Source organism: Triticum aestivum, chromosome 3A, assembly GCF_018294505.1.
Source record: "Triticum aestivum cultivar Chinese Spring chromosome 3A, IWGSC CS RefSeq v2.1, whole genome shotgun sequence".
Lineage (NCBI taxonomy): Eukaryota > Viridiplantae > Streptophyta > Magnoliopsida > Poales > Poaceae > Triticum > Triticum aestivum.
In genome coordinates this window covers 614,867,353-614,881,406 of record NC_057800.1, presented here as the reverse complement: position 1 = coordinate 614,881,406, position 14,054 = coordinate 614,867,353, and the positions used below count along the sequence as shown (strand labels likewise).

Sequence of the window (14,054 nt, the reverse complement as noted above, 5' to 3'; positions counted from 1 at the left end):
CGGTGCGGTTGCTCACATTTGTAACTCAAAACAGGAGCTGCGGAATAAGCGGAGACTGGCAAAGGACGAGGTGACGATGCGCGTCGGGAATGGTTCCAAGGTCAATGTGATAGCCGTCGGCACGCTACCTCTACATTTACCTTCGGGATTAGTTTTAAACCTTAATAATTGTTATTTAGTGCCAACTTTGAGCATGAACATTGTATCAGGATCTCGTTTAATTCGAGATGGCTACTCATTTAAATCCGAGAATAATGGTTGTTCTATTTATATGAGAGATATGTTTTATGGTCATGCTCCGATGGTGAATGGTTTATTCTTAATGAATCTCGAGCGTAATGCTACACATGTTCATAGTGTGAGTACCAAAATATGTAAGATTGATAATGATAGTCCCACATACTTGTGGCACTGCCGCCTTGGTCACATAGGTGTCAAACGCATGAAGAAGCTCCATGCTGATGGACTTTTAGAGTCTCTTGATTACGAATCATTTGACACGTGCGAACCATGCCTCATGGGTAAAATGACCAAGACTCCGTTCTCAGGAACAATGGAGCGAGCAAACAACTTATTGGAAATCATACATACTGATGTGTGCGGTCCAACGAGTGTTGAGGCTCACGGTGGCTATCGTTATGTTCTCACCCTCACTGATGACTTGAGTAGATATGGGTATATCTACTTAATGAAACACAAGTCTGAAACCTTTGAAAAGTTCAAGGAATTTCAGAGTGAGGTTGAGAATCAACGTGACAGAAAAATCAAGTTCCTGCGATCAGATCGTGGAGGAGAATACTTGAGTCATGAGTTTGGCACACACTTAAGAAAATGTGGAATAGTTTCACAGCTCACGCCGCCTGAAACACCTCAGCGTAATGGTGTGTCCGAACGTCGTAATCGCACTCTATTAGATATGGTGTGATCTATGATGTCTCTTACCGATTTACCGCTATCTTTTTGGGGCTATGCTTTAGAGACTGCCGCATTCACTTTAAATAGGGCTCTGTCGAAATCCGTTGAGACGACACCGTATGAATTATGGTTTGGGAAGAAACCTAAGCTGTCGTTTCTAAAAGTTTGGGGATGCGATGCTTATGTCAAGAAACTTCAACCTGAAAAGCTCGAACCCAAGTCGGAAAAATGCGTCTTCATAGGATACCCTAAAGAAACTATTGGGTATACCTTCTACCTCAGATCCGAAGGCAAGATCTTTGTTGCTAAGAATGGATCCTTTCAAGAGAAAGAATTTCTCTCGAAAGAAGTAAGTGGGAGGAAAGTAGAACTTGATGAAGTATTACCTCTTGAACCGGAAAATGGCGCAACTCAAGAAAATGTTCCTGAGGTGCCTGCACCGACTAGAGAGGAAGTTAATGATGATGATCAAGATACTTCTGATCAAGCTCCTACTGAAATTCAAAGGTCCACAAGGACACGTTCCGCACCAGAGTGGTACGGCAACCCTGTCTTGGAAATCATGTTGTTAGACAAGGGTGAACCTTCGAACTATGAAGAAGCGATGGCGGGCCCGGATTCCGATAAATGGCTAGAAGCCATGAAATCCGAGATATGATCCATGTATGAAAACGAAGTATGGACTTTGACTGACTTGCCCGTTGAGCGGTGAGCCATAAAAAATAAATGGATCTTTAAGAAGAAAACAGACGCGGAAGGTAATGTGACCATCTATAAAGCTCGGCTTGTTGCTAAGGGTTATCGACAAGTTCAAGGGGTTGACTACGATGAGACTTTCTCACCGGTAGCGAAGCTGAAGTCCGTTCGAATCATGTTAGCAATTGCCGCATTTTATGATTATGAAATATGGCAAATGGACGTCAAAACGGCATTCCTTAATGGTTTCCTTAAGGAAGAATTGTATATGATGCAGCCGGAAGGTTTTGTCGATCCTGAGAATGCTGACAAGGTGTGCAAGCTCCAACGCTCGATTTATGGGCTGGTGCAAGCGTCTCGGAGTTGGAACATTCGCTTTGATGAGACGATCAAAGCGTTTGGGTTTACGCAGACTTATGGAGAAGCCTGAGTTTACAAGAAAGTGAGTGGGAGCTCTCTAGCATTTCTCATATTATATGTAGATGACATACTTTTGATGGGAAATGATATAGAACTCTTGGACATCATTAAGGCCTACTTGAATAAAAGTTTTTCAATGAAGGACCTTGGAGAAGCTGCTTATATATTAGGCATCAAGATCTACAGAGATAGATCAAGACGCCTCATAGGTCTTTCACAAAGCACATACCTTGATAAGATATTGAAGAAGTTCAATATGGATCAGTCTAAGAAGGGGTTCTTGCCTGTGTTGCAAGGTGTGAAATTAAGCTCAGCTCAATGTCCGACCACCGCAGAAGATATAGAAGAGATGAGTGTCATCCCCTATGCCTCAGCCATAGGTTCTATTATGTATGCCATGTTGTGTACCAGACCTGATGTAAACCTTGCCGTAAGTTTGGTAGGTAGGTACCAAAGTAATCCCGGCAAGGAACACTGGACAGCGGTCAAGAATATCCTGAAGTACCTGAAAAGGACTAAGGAAATGTTTCTCGTTTATGGAGGTGACAAAGAGCTCGTCGTAAAAGGTTACGTCGATGCTAGCTTCGACACAGATCTGGATGACTCTAAGTCACAAACTGGATACGTGTATATTTTGAATGGTGGGGCAGTGAGCTGGTGCAGTTGCAAGCAGAGCATCGTGGCGGGATCTACATGTGAAGTAGAGTACATGGTAGCCTCGGAGGCAGCACATGAAGCAATTTGGGTGAAGGAGTTCATCACCGACCTAGGAGTCATACCCAATGCGTCGGGGCCAATCAAACTCTTCTGTGACAACACTGGAGCTATTGCACTTGCCAAGGAGCCCAGGTTTCACAAGAAGACGAGGCACATCAAGCGTCGCTTCAACTCCATTCATGAAAATGTTCAAGATGGAGACATAGATATTTGTAAAGTACATACGGACTTAAATGTAGCAGATCCGTTGACTAAACCTCTCCCTAGAGCAAAACATGATCAACACAAGAATTCCATGGGTGTTCGATTCATCACAATGTAACTAGATTATTGACTCTAGTGCAAGTGGGAGACTGTTGGAAATATGCCCTAGAGGCAATAATAAAAGCATTATTATTATATTTCCTTGTTCATGATAATTGTCTTTATTCATGCTATAATTGTGTTATCCGGAAATCGTAATACATGTGTGAATAATAGACACCAACATGTCCCTAGTAATCCTCTAGTTGACTAGCTCGTTGATCAACAGATAGTCATGGTTTCCTGACTATGGACATTGGATGTCATTGATAACGGGATCACATCATTAGGAGAATGATGTGATGGACAAGACCCAATGCTAAACATAGCATAAGATCGTATAGTTCTTTTGTTAGAGTTTTCCAATGTCAAGTATCTTTTCCTTAGACCATGAGATCGTGTAACTCCCGGATACCGTGGGAGTGCTTTGGGTGTGCCAAACGTCACAACCTAACTGGGTGACTATAAAGGTATACTACGGGTATCTCCGAAAGTGTCTGTTGGGTTGACACGGATCAAGACTGGGATTTGTCACTCAGTATGACGGAGAGGTATCACTGGGCCCACTCGGTAATGCATCATCATAATGAGCTCAAAGTGACCAAGTGTCTGGTCACGGGATCATGCATTACGGTACGAGTAAAGTGACTTGCCGGTAACGAGATTGAACGAGGTATTGGGATACCGACGATCGAATCTCGGGCAGGTAGCATACCGATTGACAAAGGGAATTGTATACGGGATTGATTGAATCCTCGACATCGTAGTTCATCCGATGAGATCATCGAGGAGCATGTGGGAGCCAACATGGGTATCCAGATCCCGCTGTTGGTTATTGACCGGAGAGCGATCTCGGTCATGTCTACATGTCTCCCGAACCCGTAGGGTCTACACACTTAAGGTTCGGTGACGCTAGGGTTGTAGGGATATGTATATGCAGTAACCCAAATGTTGTTCGGAGTCCCGGATGAGATCCCGGACGTCACGAGGAGTTCCGGAATGGTCCGGAGGTAAAGAATTATATATAGGAAGTACTATTTCGGGCATCGGGATAAGTTTCGGTGTCACCGGTATTGTACCAGGACCACCGGAAGGGTCCCGGGGGTCCACCGGGTGGGGCCACCTGCCCCGGGGGGCCACATGGGCTGTAGGGGGTGCGCCTTGGCCTATATGGGCCAAGGGCACCAGCCCCAAGAGGCCCATGCGCCTAGGGTTCAAGAAGGGAAGAGTCCCAATGGAGGAAGGCACCTCCTAGGTGCCTTGGGGAGGAAGGATTCCTCCCCTTGGCCGCACCCCCCTAGGAGATTGGATCTCCTAGGGCCGGCGCCCCCCCTTGGCCCTCCTATATATAGTGGGGAGATGGAGGACTTCTTACCCCACGCCTTTGGTGCCTCCCTTTCCCTCTCCAACACCTCCTCCTCCTCCATAGAGCTTGGCGAAGCCCTGCCGGAGTACTGCAGCTCCACCACCACCACGCCGTCGTGCTGCTGCTGGAGCCATCTTCCTCAACCTCTCCTTCCCCTTGCTGGATCAAGAAGGAGGAGACATTACGCTGACCGTACGTGTGTTGAACGCGGAGGTGCCGTCCGTTTGGCGCTAGGATCTCCGGTGATTCGGATCACGTCGAGTACGACTCCCTCATCCCCGTTCTTTGAACGCTTCCGCTCGCGATCTACAAGGTACGTAGATGCATCCAATCACTCGTTGCTAGATGAACTCATAGATGGATCTTGGTGAAATCGTAGGAAATTTTTTTGTTTTCTGCAACATTCCCCAACATAGCCATACTCAATAAATGCTGCTATAAATACAATATCTCCTCTGAGAAGCGAATGGGCATGTAACCTAGTGGTTGCAGCGACCTTAGTAGCACCCAGGTCCTGGGTTCGACTCTCGGTCGGAGCGGATTTAAACAGGCCTAGGCAAAATTTTCTGGAATAAAAGGACTATGGGGATGTTGCTCTACAGTAAATAGTCAAAAAAATATCTCCTCTGAGAAAGTTCTTATAAATGCTATCTTAAGCTGAGATCCATGCCAGAGTTCAACAACATTCCATTCTTCTCATTAGCAATATAATAAAGATCCCAAAATTGGGAAACAAGGGCATTCCCAAACCAACTATCTTCGCAAAACCTAGCTTGCCTACCATTACCTCATAACCCATTCATATCCCATTTTGACTACCTTCATGGCCCACATAAAACCTTTCCAAAACTAGGAAGGGTGTGTGTCATGAAAGTAGAAAATGTATGGGCATCTAGTATTATATTTAGCATCTACTATCCTTTTCTAGAGAGGACCTTCATGGGAAATATATCTCTTAAACCATATCCTATAAACTGGGGATAACCATACCCCCAAAATTCTTTCTTCATGCAAATAGAAGGCCGGTTAGCAAGATGAATTTTATATGTGCCCTCACTATCACTCCAAAGGCAATTAGCCATCTGAGAATCAATCAGGGTTATGGATCATTTTGGAAGAAGGAAGGCATATAAATCGGGATAATAGCCAGACAAGGCTTAATCAAAGTGATTACCCTAAATAAGAAAGTAATTTCCCTCTCCAAACTGGAATCATAGCAAGGAGTTTGTCTATTAGAGGTTGTAAATCATAGCTCCTCAATTTATCAAAGTTTAAGGGAAAACACAAATACTTAATACGAAAAGCATCGGCTCTACATTGGAAAATCTGAAGGAAAGAATCAAGTTCATTATCTTCTAAATTAATAGGGACTAAGTAATTCTTATGATAATTAAACCTCATACATGGAACTTGTTCAAAGGATGTGCGGATCCATTTTAGATTAAGAGCTACATTTAGATCATTTTCTAGAAATAATAGTGTGCCATCTGCATATTGCAAACATACCACACCCCCAGAGAGGACTCTCATGGGAAATATATCTCTTAAACCATATCCTATAAACTGAGGATAACCATACCCCGCAAATTCTTTCTTCATGTAGATAGAAGGCTAGTTAGCAAGATGAATTTTATCTGTACCCTCACTATCACTCCAAAGACGATTAGCCATCTGAGAATTAATCAGGGTTATGGATCATTTTGAAAACATGAAGAATGAAGGCACATAAACCGGGATAAATAGCTAGACAAGGTTTAATCAAAGTGATTTACATAAACAAGAAAGTAATTTCCCTCTCCAACTTGGAATCATAGCAAGGAGTTTGTCTATTAGAGGTTGTAAATCATAGCTCCTCAATTTATTAAAGTGTAAGGGAAAATTCAAATACTTAATAGGAAAAAAATCAGCTCTACACTGGAAAATCTGAAGGAAAGAATCAAGTTCATTATCTTCTAAATTAATAGGAACTAAGTAATTCTTATGATAATTAAACCTCATACCTGGAACTTGTTCAAACAATGTGAGGATCCATTTTAGATTAAGAGCTACATTTAGAGCATTTTATAGAAATAATAGTGTGCCGGCTTCATATTGCAAAACATTGTAATCAACGGGCGATGATTCTTAGGGGCACGTACACGAAGACTTTTCTGATGTCATCGACAACGGTCAAGTTGGCTCGGTTAGAGGAGCGCCGATAGCGGCGCGTTAGCGGCTCGTTCTGGCGGCAGTAGTGGTTGTTCGGTGATCTTGAAATGTCGATGTTTTATACTTGCGATAAACTCTGGTCATAGATCTGGATTAGTTTTGCCAAAAGAAGGCGTTATAGACAAAAGTACTACAAATATGCCGGAACGGAGAACACATCTAACACACGTCCATATATATATATATATATATATATATATATATATATATATATATGATTTGTAACCCAACCACCACATATTCCCGTCTCGACGCCCCTCCTGAAGACAAATTATGCATCATCGAGCTCCCCATGGACGCCAATTCAAGTTTCTATTTGGATTGTGGTGTCTTTATCCAATGTTTCTTTATTGAGAAAAAGAAAATATATACATCATCGTCCCCTGCATTTATTTTCAAGGAAAACATTTCTCAATGTCGACACATAGACCACCATCTCCCGCGAATTCAAACATCCTCCTTTTATCCTCATCGACTCATCACTACATAAAACCACTTTGGAATAGCCAAAACTGCTTTGGAACATTTGGAGGTGTGGTCTGCATAGTTTTGACAATTTAATAAGTGCCGAGTGAAGTTTGGTCGTGCAATTTGCTCCGAGAAAAAACAGTTTCAAAAACGTAGTAGTACCACACATTTATTAGGATAACGTTCTGACTTATAGATTAAGCAAAATATGCAGTTTCTGTAGTACTGAACACCATTTTATTCTATTGTAAACAATGTATTGCTAAGGGCATCTCCAGCCGCGCCCCAACAGCCTCCTCAGGCCACTTTTTCGGCGCCGGCGCCGAAAAAACGGCCTAGTCGCGCCCTTAAGACGCCGAAAATCGCCGGTTCGGACCTTTTTTCCGCCCGGCGGTTATAGGCCGAATCCGGCGTGCTGGGGAGCAGTTGGGGGCTCCGGCGCTAGGGAAAAGCACGCCTGGCCCACACCGATATGGGAAAAGTCAAGGTTTTCTTTCCCCGACTCGCCTTGCACCCCCCGCGCCCTCGGCCACCACTAGCTATATCCCGGCGACGGCCGCCGCCCTACTCCGGTAGATAGCCATTCCCCGCCGGAAATAGCAGCGCTTCGCCGCGGCAGCCCCTCCCACAGCAGCTGGGCGTTTCCGGCCGCGGAGGCGCGGTTTAACGGCGGGTACACGCCCACCGAGCGCAAGGTGTTCGACGTTTTGCCTGTCTCGGCGATGGACTCGGATGAGGAGGAAGAGCTCGCCGCGCTGCTGGAGGAGGAAGCCGCGGCCGACGTCCAGGAAGAAGAGCATCTCATGGTGCTCGCCGCCCTCGCCGAGCTGCTGGCGAGCAATGAAAAGCCGCGGCGAGGTGGCTCGGCGCCGGGGCGGGTGAAAGCAAAGAACCGACATCGTCTCCAAGGCTACTGCATGCTCTACTCCGACTACTTCGCCGATGCTACACTTCATGGCGAGAGAACATTTCGGCGCCGTTATCGGATGAGCCGAAAGCTCTTCCTCAGGATTGTGAATTCCATCCGGGAGTTCGACAACTACTTCAAGTGCAAGATGGATTGCACTGGCGCTCTTGGATTCACCTCCATCCAGAAGTGCACGACAGCGATGAGGATGCTTGCATATGGAGCTCCCAGTGATTCACTCGACGACTATGGGCGCATGGCCGAGTCCACCAGCATAGAGTGTTTCTACAAGTTCTGTCAGGCAGTGGTGGCAGTGTTTGAGCCACAATACTTGAGAACACCCAATGCGGAAGACACTGCTCGGATCCTAGCCCAGGAATGCAGCAAGAGGATTTCCTGGGATGCTTGGAAGCATCGACTGCATGCATTAGAAATGGAAGAACTGCCCATTTGGTTTGCATGGGATGTACAAAGGCGCCAAAGGCGGTTGCAGTGTGGTGCTTGAGGCGGTAGCCACACAGGACCTCTGGATTTGGCACTCCTTCTTTGGTATGCCAGGAACTCACAATGACATCAACGTGCTGCAGTGCTCTTCTGTTTTTGCCAAGCTCGTTGAGGGCCATTCTCCTCCGGTGAACTTCGAGATCAATGAGCACGAATACAACAAGGGGTACTATCTAGCTGACGGCATCTATCCGAGATGGTCGACATTTGTGAAGACGATCTCAAACCCTGTGGCAGGAGGCGAGAACGCCTGGTTTGCGAAGCTTCAGGAGGCTTGCAGGAAGGATGTCGAGCGGGCATTTGGTGTGCTCCAATTTCGATTTGTTGTTGTTCGGTACCCCGCTCAGACCTGGTCCAAAGATCAAATGTGGGAGATTATGACTTGCTGTGTCATCTTGCACAACATGATCATCGAGAGCGAGCAAGAAGAACCAGTGTTTGACACTGAACCATACTACAGGCAGGGTCCTCTAGCCGAAGTTGATCACCAGCTACCGGCAACTTGGACTGCCTATCTCAGTATGCGCCAGGAGATCCGAGACCCACAGATGCATCATCAACTGCAGAAAGATCTGATTGAGCACCTATGAAGGCTCAAGGGGGACGCCGTGTGATGAAATACGAGTTTTTATTTGTTGAACTATATAATTTGTATTGAACTATTTGTTGTTGTACTATTTTGTTGAAGTATTTGATTTTTCTGTGATAAAATATGTGATAAGAAATAATTGTGTTGATAATTGAACGCTGAGACACGACGAAACCACGCCGAATATGGGTCTATTCTCGCCATATGGGCCTTTTATTCGTCGAAATTGGGCTGCAAAGTGGGCCAATTTCGGCGCCTGGGGGCGAGCTGGGGGCGACGACTGGGCGCAAAACCGTCCCTAGCGCCGAGTGTATCGCCGGCTCGGGGATGATTTTTATGCGTCCTGGGAGGGCCAACGGCTGGAGATGCCCTAATCAAATGTCTGCTTTTGAATTTCACACAAATCACTGTGGCCTCTGCATTTCTTTTATTGACATATGTGGGCTCTGCTTTTGGACGCCAGAACCAAAAATTCCGCGGAATCGCACGGGACATGACGCGGCGTCTCCCCATTTACTACTCGGGGAGACTGAGCACGACCCGTCGTGACGCAGACGCAGACGCCGTTCCAACCCCGTCGTCTCGTCTCTTCGCCATCTCTTCCCCAACCCGACAAGCGCGCAGCAAGTCTTTTCTTCCCCCCTTCTCTCCTCCGCCGGAACTCTCTCTCTCTCGGCATTGGGACTGCGCACTCCATCGCGTCCACCCCCTTTCTCTCCCCCCTTCTGCGGCCTGCGGGTATGGATCGGGAGCACACTTAAAAATCCAGCACGTCCACCCACCTCATGCGTCGTCGGTAGGGGCATATTTCCTAGGCTCTACCAACCTTGGATTCTTCCTGGGCCTCTCGCCGCTTCCCGTGATCGGCCGCATTGTGTTCTGGCCGGGGTGTCCTTGGAGTGGCCCGCGGCCGCGTGAGTGGTAATTAGTGCGCGCTTTCGGCGTTCCTTGTTTGCTCCTGCCCCTGTCTGTGCTCTTGTCTGGATTTGGTAGCGGGGAAGCAATTGGACTGATCTCGTCTCCTTTTCTTGGTGGATTGTCTGTAGGTTTCTACTTCGAGAAAGTTGCCTTTTTTCCGTGCGGGCGCAATGGCGAACGACGGCGAGCTGTCGGCGGTAGCCGCCGCCGCCGCCGAGCCTGACTTGGAGCGGGGCCGCGTCGGCGGCGGAGGAAAGCGGCCAGGCGGGGAGAGCTCCGTGGAGGAGGAGGAGCAGGGGGAGGGGAGCCAGCGCTTCTCCGACGCCGAGGACCGGTCATGGCACTCGCGCCAGAACTCCGCCGCCCTCGAGGACCGCGCCTCGACGTCCGCGTCCGTCCGCTCCTGCGCCGGCGCCGCCGCAGGGGACGGGGACAAGGAAGGCGAGGCCGCGGCCGGGCGCGACAGGAAGTCGTGCGTGTCGGAGTGCTCGCTGGACGACGTGGACCTGGAGGCCGGGCCGGCCGCCGAGATCACCAAGGCCAGCCCCGACAAGGACGAGATGAACTGCCGCATCTGCCACCTCGGCCTCGAGAGCGCCGCCGCCGAGTCCGGCGCCGGCATCGTGCTCGGCTGCTCCTGCAAGGACGACCTCTCCTGCGCCCACAAGCAGTGCGCCGAGACCTGGTTCAAGATCAGGGGCAACAAGTAAGCCCATCCATCCGCTCCCCCACTTCCATTTTCCTCACCTGGATAAAAGAGTGCCATGAGCTGTCAGTGTTCACGCACAACAACTGAAATAAAAATGTTTTCTACGGCGAGTTCGGTAAAACTGCAAACCTGTCATCGTTTTGTTTATCAGGATAATAGATGCCTGCAAAAGATAACATCTGGATGCCTGAACACGATTGAGGAATCTTTAGCAGGAACACGATTGTGGAATCCTTAGCATTATTTAAGTAGGTTGCAAGGAGGTGAGAGGGGACAGTGTAAAAGTTGAGTATGATCGAACAGTAGGCTACAGTAAAAGGCTTAGGAATCCCGGTATGATGGGTAAAGTCAGATTCCTTCTTCCGGCCGCCTTTTCTCGCAGATTCTTGTGTAATTCTCTTGATATCCGTAAGTGGAAGTGTTCACCTTTCTGTTTGATTTTTGTGGAAATGCCTTTCTGGTGGTTAGATTCTAGAGGGGGCTGCTATTGTGTCACCTTCCACTAGCTAGGTATACTTCATGAGAATTGGCCTACAATCACAACTCACTGCTCTATGGGTGTGTTTGGCTTTTGCCCAATATTGCACTACCAAAAGTTTTGCTAGCCAAAATATTGGTCAAAGGTTTTGCTTATCCATGAGTTTACCGGCATTGGCGGAAAAAGTGAAGCAGAATTTGCATGCAAAAAAGTTGGTAACAATCCAAAAGGAGATATTCCCACATGAAGGTTTTTCTTTAAGTTCATGTCAGAAATTTGAGAAGTGCGCGAAAGTTATAAGCAGTACACGTTTAGCAGGAATAGTTATTTAGCAGCCGCCTCGTTCAAGTTTCCAGAATTAAGCATGGTCCACCCTGTTTTCTGAGGGCAAGATTTCGCCCATTGTCCTTACAACGATGCTAATGAATTAGTGCAGGAATTCTATTTGACAATGGTTGTAAAAATGAAGTGGGAAGAAGATAAAGGCGATACAACAGCTGTAAAAAGAATGGGGCTACATATTCTAATCTGCCACAATAACTTCGGAACGTGATATTATCTTTAAGCAATTACTTAAATATGCCTTTCGGAGTGCAAGCTTCATCGAAAAGATAGCAACAAGAGCCTCTTTAAAATTTAAATGCAAAGAATTGGAATGGATATGCAACCTATTTTCTGTCTGAGTACATTACTGTCTTAATGAAGCTATTCTAGTGAGGGCTATGCTGTCTTTTGCCGAAAAAACCTTTTCTCTCATGTGATCTTATTACATTGGCTAATGTTTTGGTTGAAGTTGTTAAATGCGGAAGATCTTTTACCTTGATATTTGTGTTGTTTTTGCATAGAAGCGAAGACACTATTGAAGTGAGACCATGTTCTTATGCATGGTACCATATTTAGTTTAAGAGTCAAGAAAAAAAATTGGAAGTTACTACAGCCCCCTGACCAAATCACAAACATAGTATTATTGTCATCTATTGAGTTGATATTTCCCTTCGATCTGAATTCAGATGTAACTGGCTTAGGCCTTTCCACTGCCTACTGTACTGTCCGGTGGGTCAGTGCAATATTGCTATTGTCCGTGCGTTACCCTCTGAAGGGACATTAGCAAAACTGCATTTCATCATTTTACTCTTGAGTTATAAGCATAACCTCGTTTCGTGTTATTTGAATGTGGGTAAATTTATTGAAACATGTCCCTGTCTTTCCTTGTCTTAGGATTTGCGAGATCTGCGGCTCGACGGCATGCAACGTGGTTGGCTTCGGTGACGCGGAGTTCATGGAGCAGTGGAACGAATCGGGCAACTCCGCAGCTACGCAGGCGCCGGCGAACGAGACGCGGAGGTTCTGGCAAGGCCACCGGTTCCTCAACTTCCTCCTGGCCTGCATGGTGTTCGCCTTCGTCATATCCTGGCTCTTCCACTTCAACGTCCCCGGATGAGCCTCGTCGTGCCGACTTGTTAATAAAAAGAGCTTCAAAGACGTTGCTACTGGGAAAATCGTGGGTCGTGTCAGGTCAAAAACTTGAAAGGCAATCTGGGTGGGAGTGAGCCGAAGAGCTGGGTGGTCATTGTTGAAGTGGAGGTGAAATATTGGTGAATGGTGTCGTTAGTTTTGTAGAAAGTTGGCGGTGTTGCACTCAGCAGAGACGGAAGAGGGGCAAATTTATGGGGAAAATGGGGGCGTGGTGCGCATCATGCTCTGTGATTCTCGTGCTGGGTGGCTTAATTAAATATTGTTAGCAAGGTTTGAACAGGTCCGGCGTTGATGTTCCTGTCAGATGTTCTCCGTTTGCTTCCGTTATTTTCTTCTTGCAACTCAAACGGCGCATGTTGTGTTTCTCACCCAACTGATGGACTGAACCTCTGTCAGCGACTCAGATGGGAACCAAATGTGTGTCGTAAATGGTTCCTTCTGGGATCCTGGCTCGTGAACGACTAGGGAAGTCAAATGACCCAACGTTTATTAGCGAATCGATGCACCCCGGCTGAGAGATTTTCCAGTGTAAAAACTGGGGAAAATGACCCAACGTACTAGTAAGGTGTAGCCAGCAGGATTCAGGAGGACTGCGTGGGCACGCGGGCACCCCAGCATGAGTCAATAGCATATCTCACTTTTATTTTCGCCACCCGTCACCACGTGTGACAGCGCCGAGGATGCCATGCGATGCCATCATCGGCTGGGTCAGCCACCGGCCACTTGTCGCGCCGCAGGCTGCACATGTCATTCAGTGCACACACGCACGGCATGAGCCTTCACCGTGGGGGCAAAATTTTGTGTTTTGAGCCTTTTTTAAAATCTATTCGAGATCTAACCTTAGTTTATTTTTTTTCGAGATCTGACCCTTCTACTATTGTCGGGGTCCATGGTGGTAGGGTGTAACAGCCTATCGCCAGGGACTTTGACGATAGAAAACATCCCTTTCGCGAGTGACGAATCTAGGACGCAAATGGAGGGTAAGCTCAACTTCAAATACGCTAATTTTTGTTAGAGGTAGTGCAGCGAGATGCAATAAGATGGCTGGAAGTTGCTATTTTCTAGGCTAGGCCTAACTAGTGTGCTTGGTGGATTTTTTTTTGGCGATTTTTTAGGGCAGGCTTGAGCCTGTTCAAGCCTGTTGAGTACAATCGCCACTGGCCTGTACACCCCTATCGCCAAGGTGCTCGGCGGTAGGCACGAGCACGCACTGTATTCAATATTTAGGAGGATTTTACGATAGGGTATGCAACCCTACCGTCAGGGACCTTGGCGGTAGGCTGTTATATCCTACCGTCATGGACCCTGGCGATAGCAAAAAGGTCAGATCTCGAAAAAGTTTCAAATTAGGGTTAGATCTCGAATAGGTTTCCAAAAAGG

General features: G+C 46.9%; 1 protein-coding gene across 3 annotated transcripts; it reads left to right on the top strand.

The window, feature by feature from the left end:
* Positions 1–9,636: 9,636 nt before the first annotated feature.
* LOC123062605 (uncharacterized) lies at positions 9,637–13,021 on the top strand. 3 transcript variants are annotated; one of them, XM_044486192.1, is made up of 3 exons: positions 9,637–10,007; positions 10,140–10,717; positions 12,417–13,021. In XM_044486192.1, exons 2-3 carry the CDS (start codon positions 10,182–10,184, stop codon positions 12,637–12,639), a joined length of 759 nt encoding a protein of 252 aa, XP_044342127.1. In that variant the 5' UTR covers positions 9,637–10,007; positions 10,140–10,181; the 3' UTR covers positions 12,640–13,021. The 3 variants fall into 3 exon arrangements, with proteins under 3 accessions (XP_044342127.1, XP_044342126.1, XP_044342125.1); XM_044486191.1 differs by having other exon boundaries at positions 9,637–10,043; XM_044486190.1 differs by having other exon boundaries at positions 9,638–10,014.
* The last annotated feature ends 1,033 nt before the right edge of the window (positions 13,022–14,054 follow it).

Bases quoted from the DNA above. Each gene is read 5' to 3' on its own strand.
- LOC123062605 (XM_044486192.1), top strand. From the start codon at position 10,182: ATGGCGAACGACGGCGAGCTGTCGGCGGTAGCCGCCGCCGCCGCCGAG. The intron at 10,718-12,416 runs GTAAGCCCATCC...TCCTTGTCTTAG, and splicing joins TTCAAGATCAGGGGCAACAA to GATTTGCGAGATCTGCGGCT.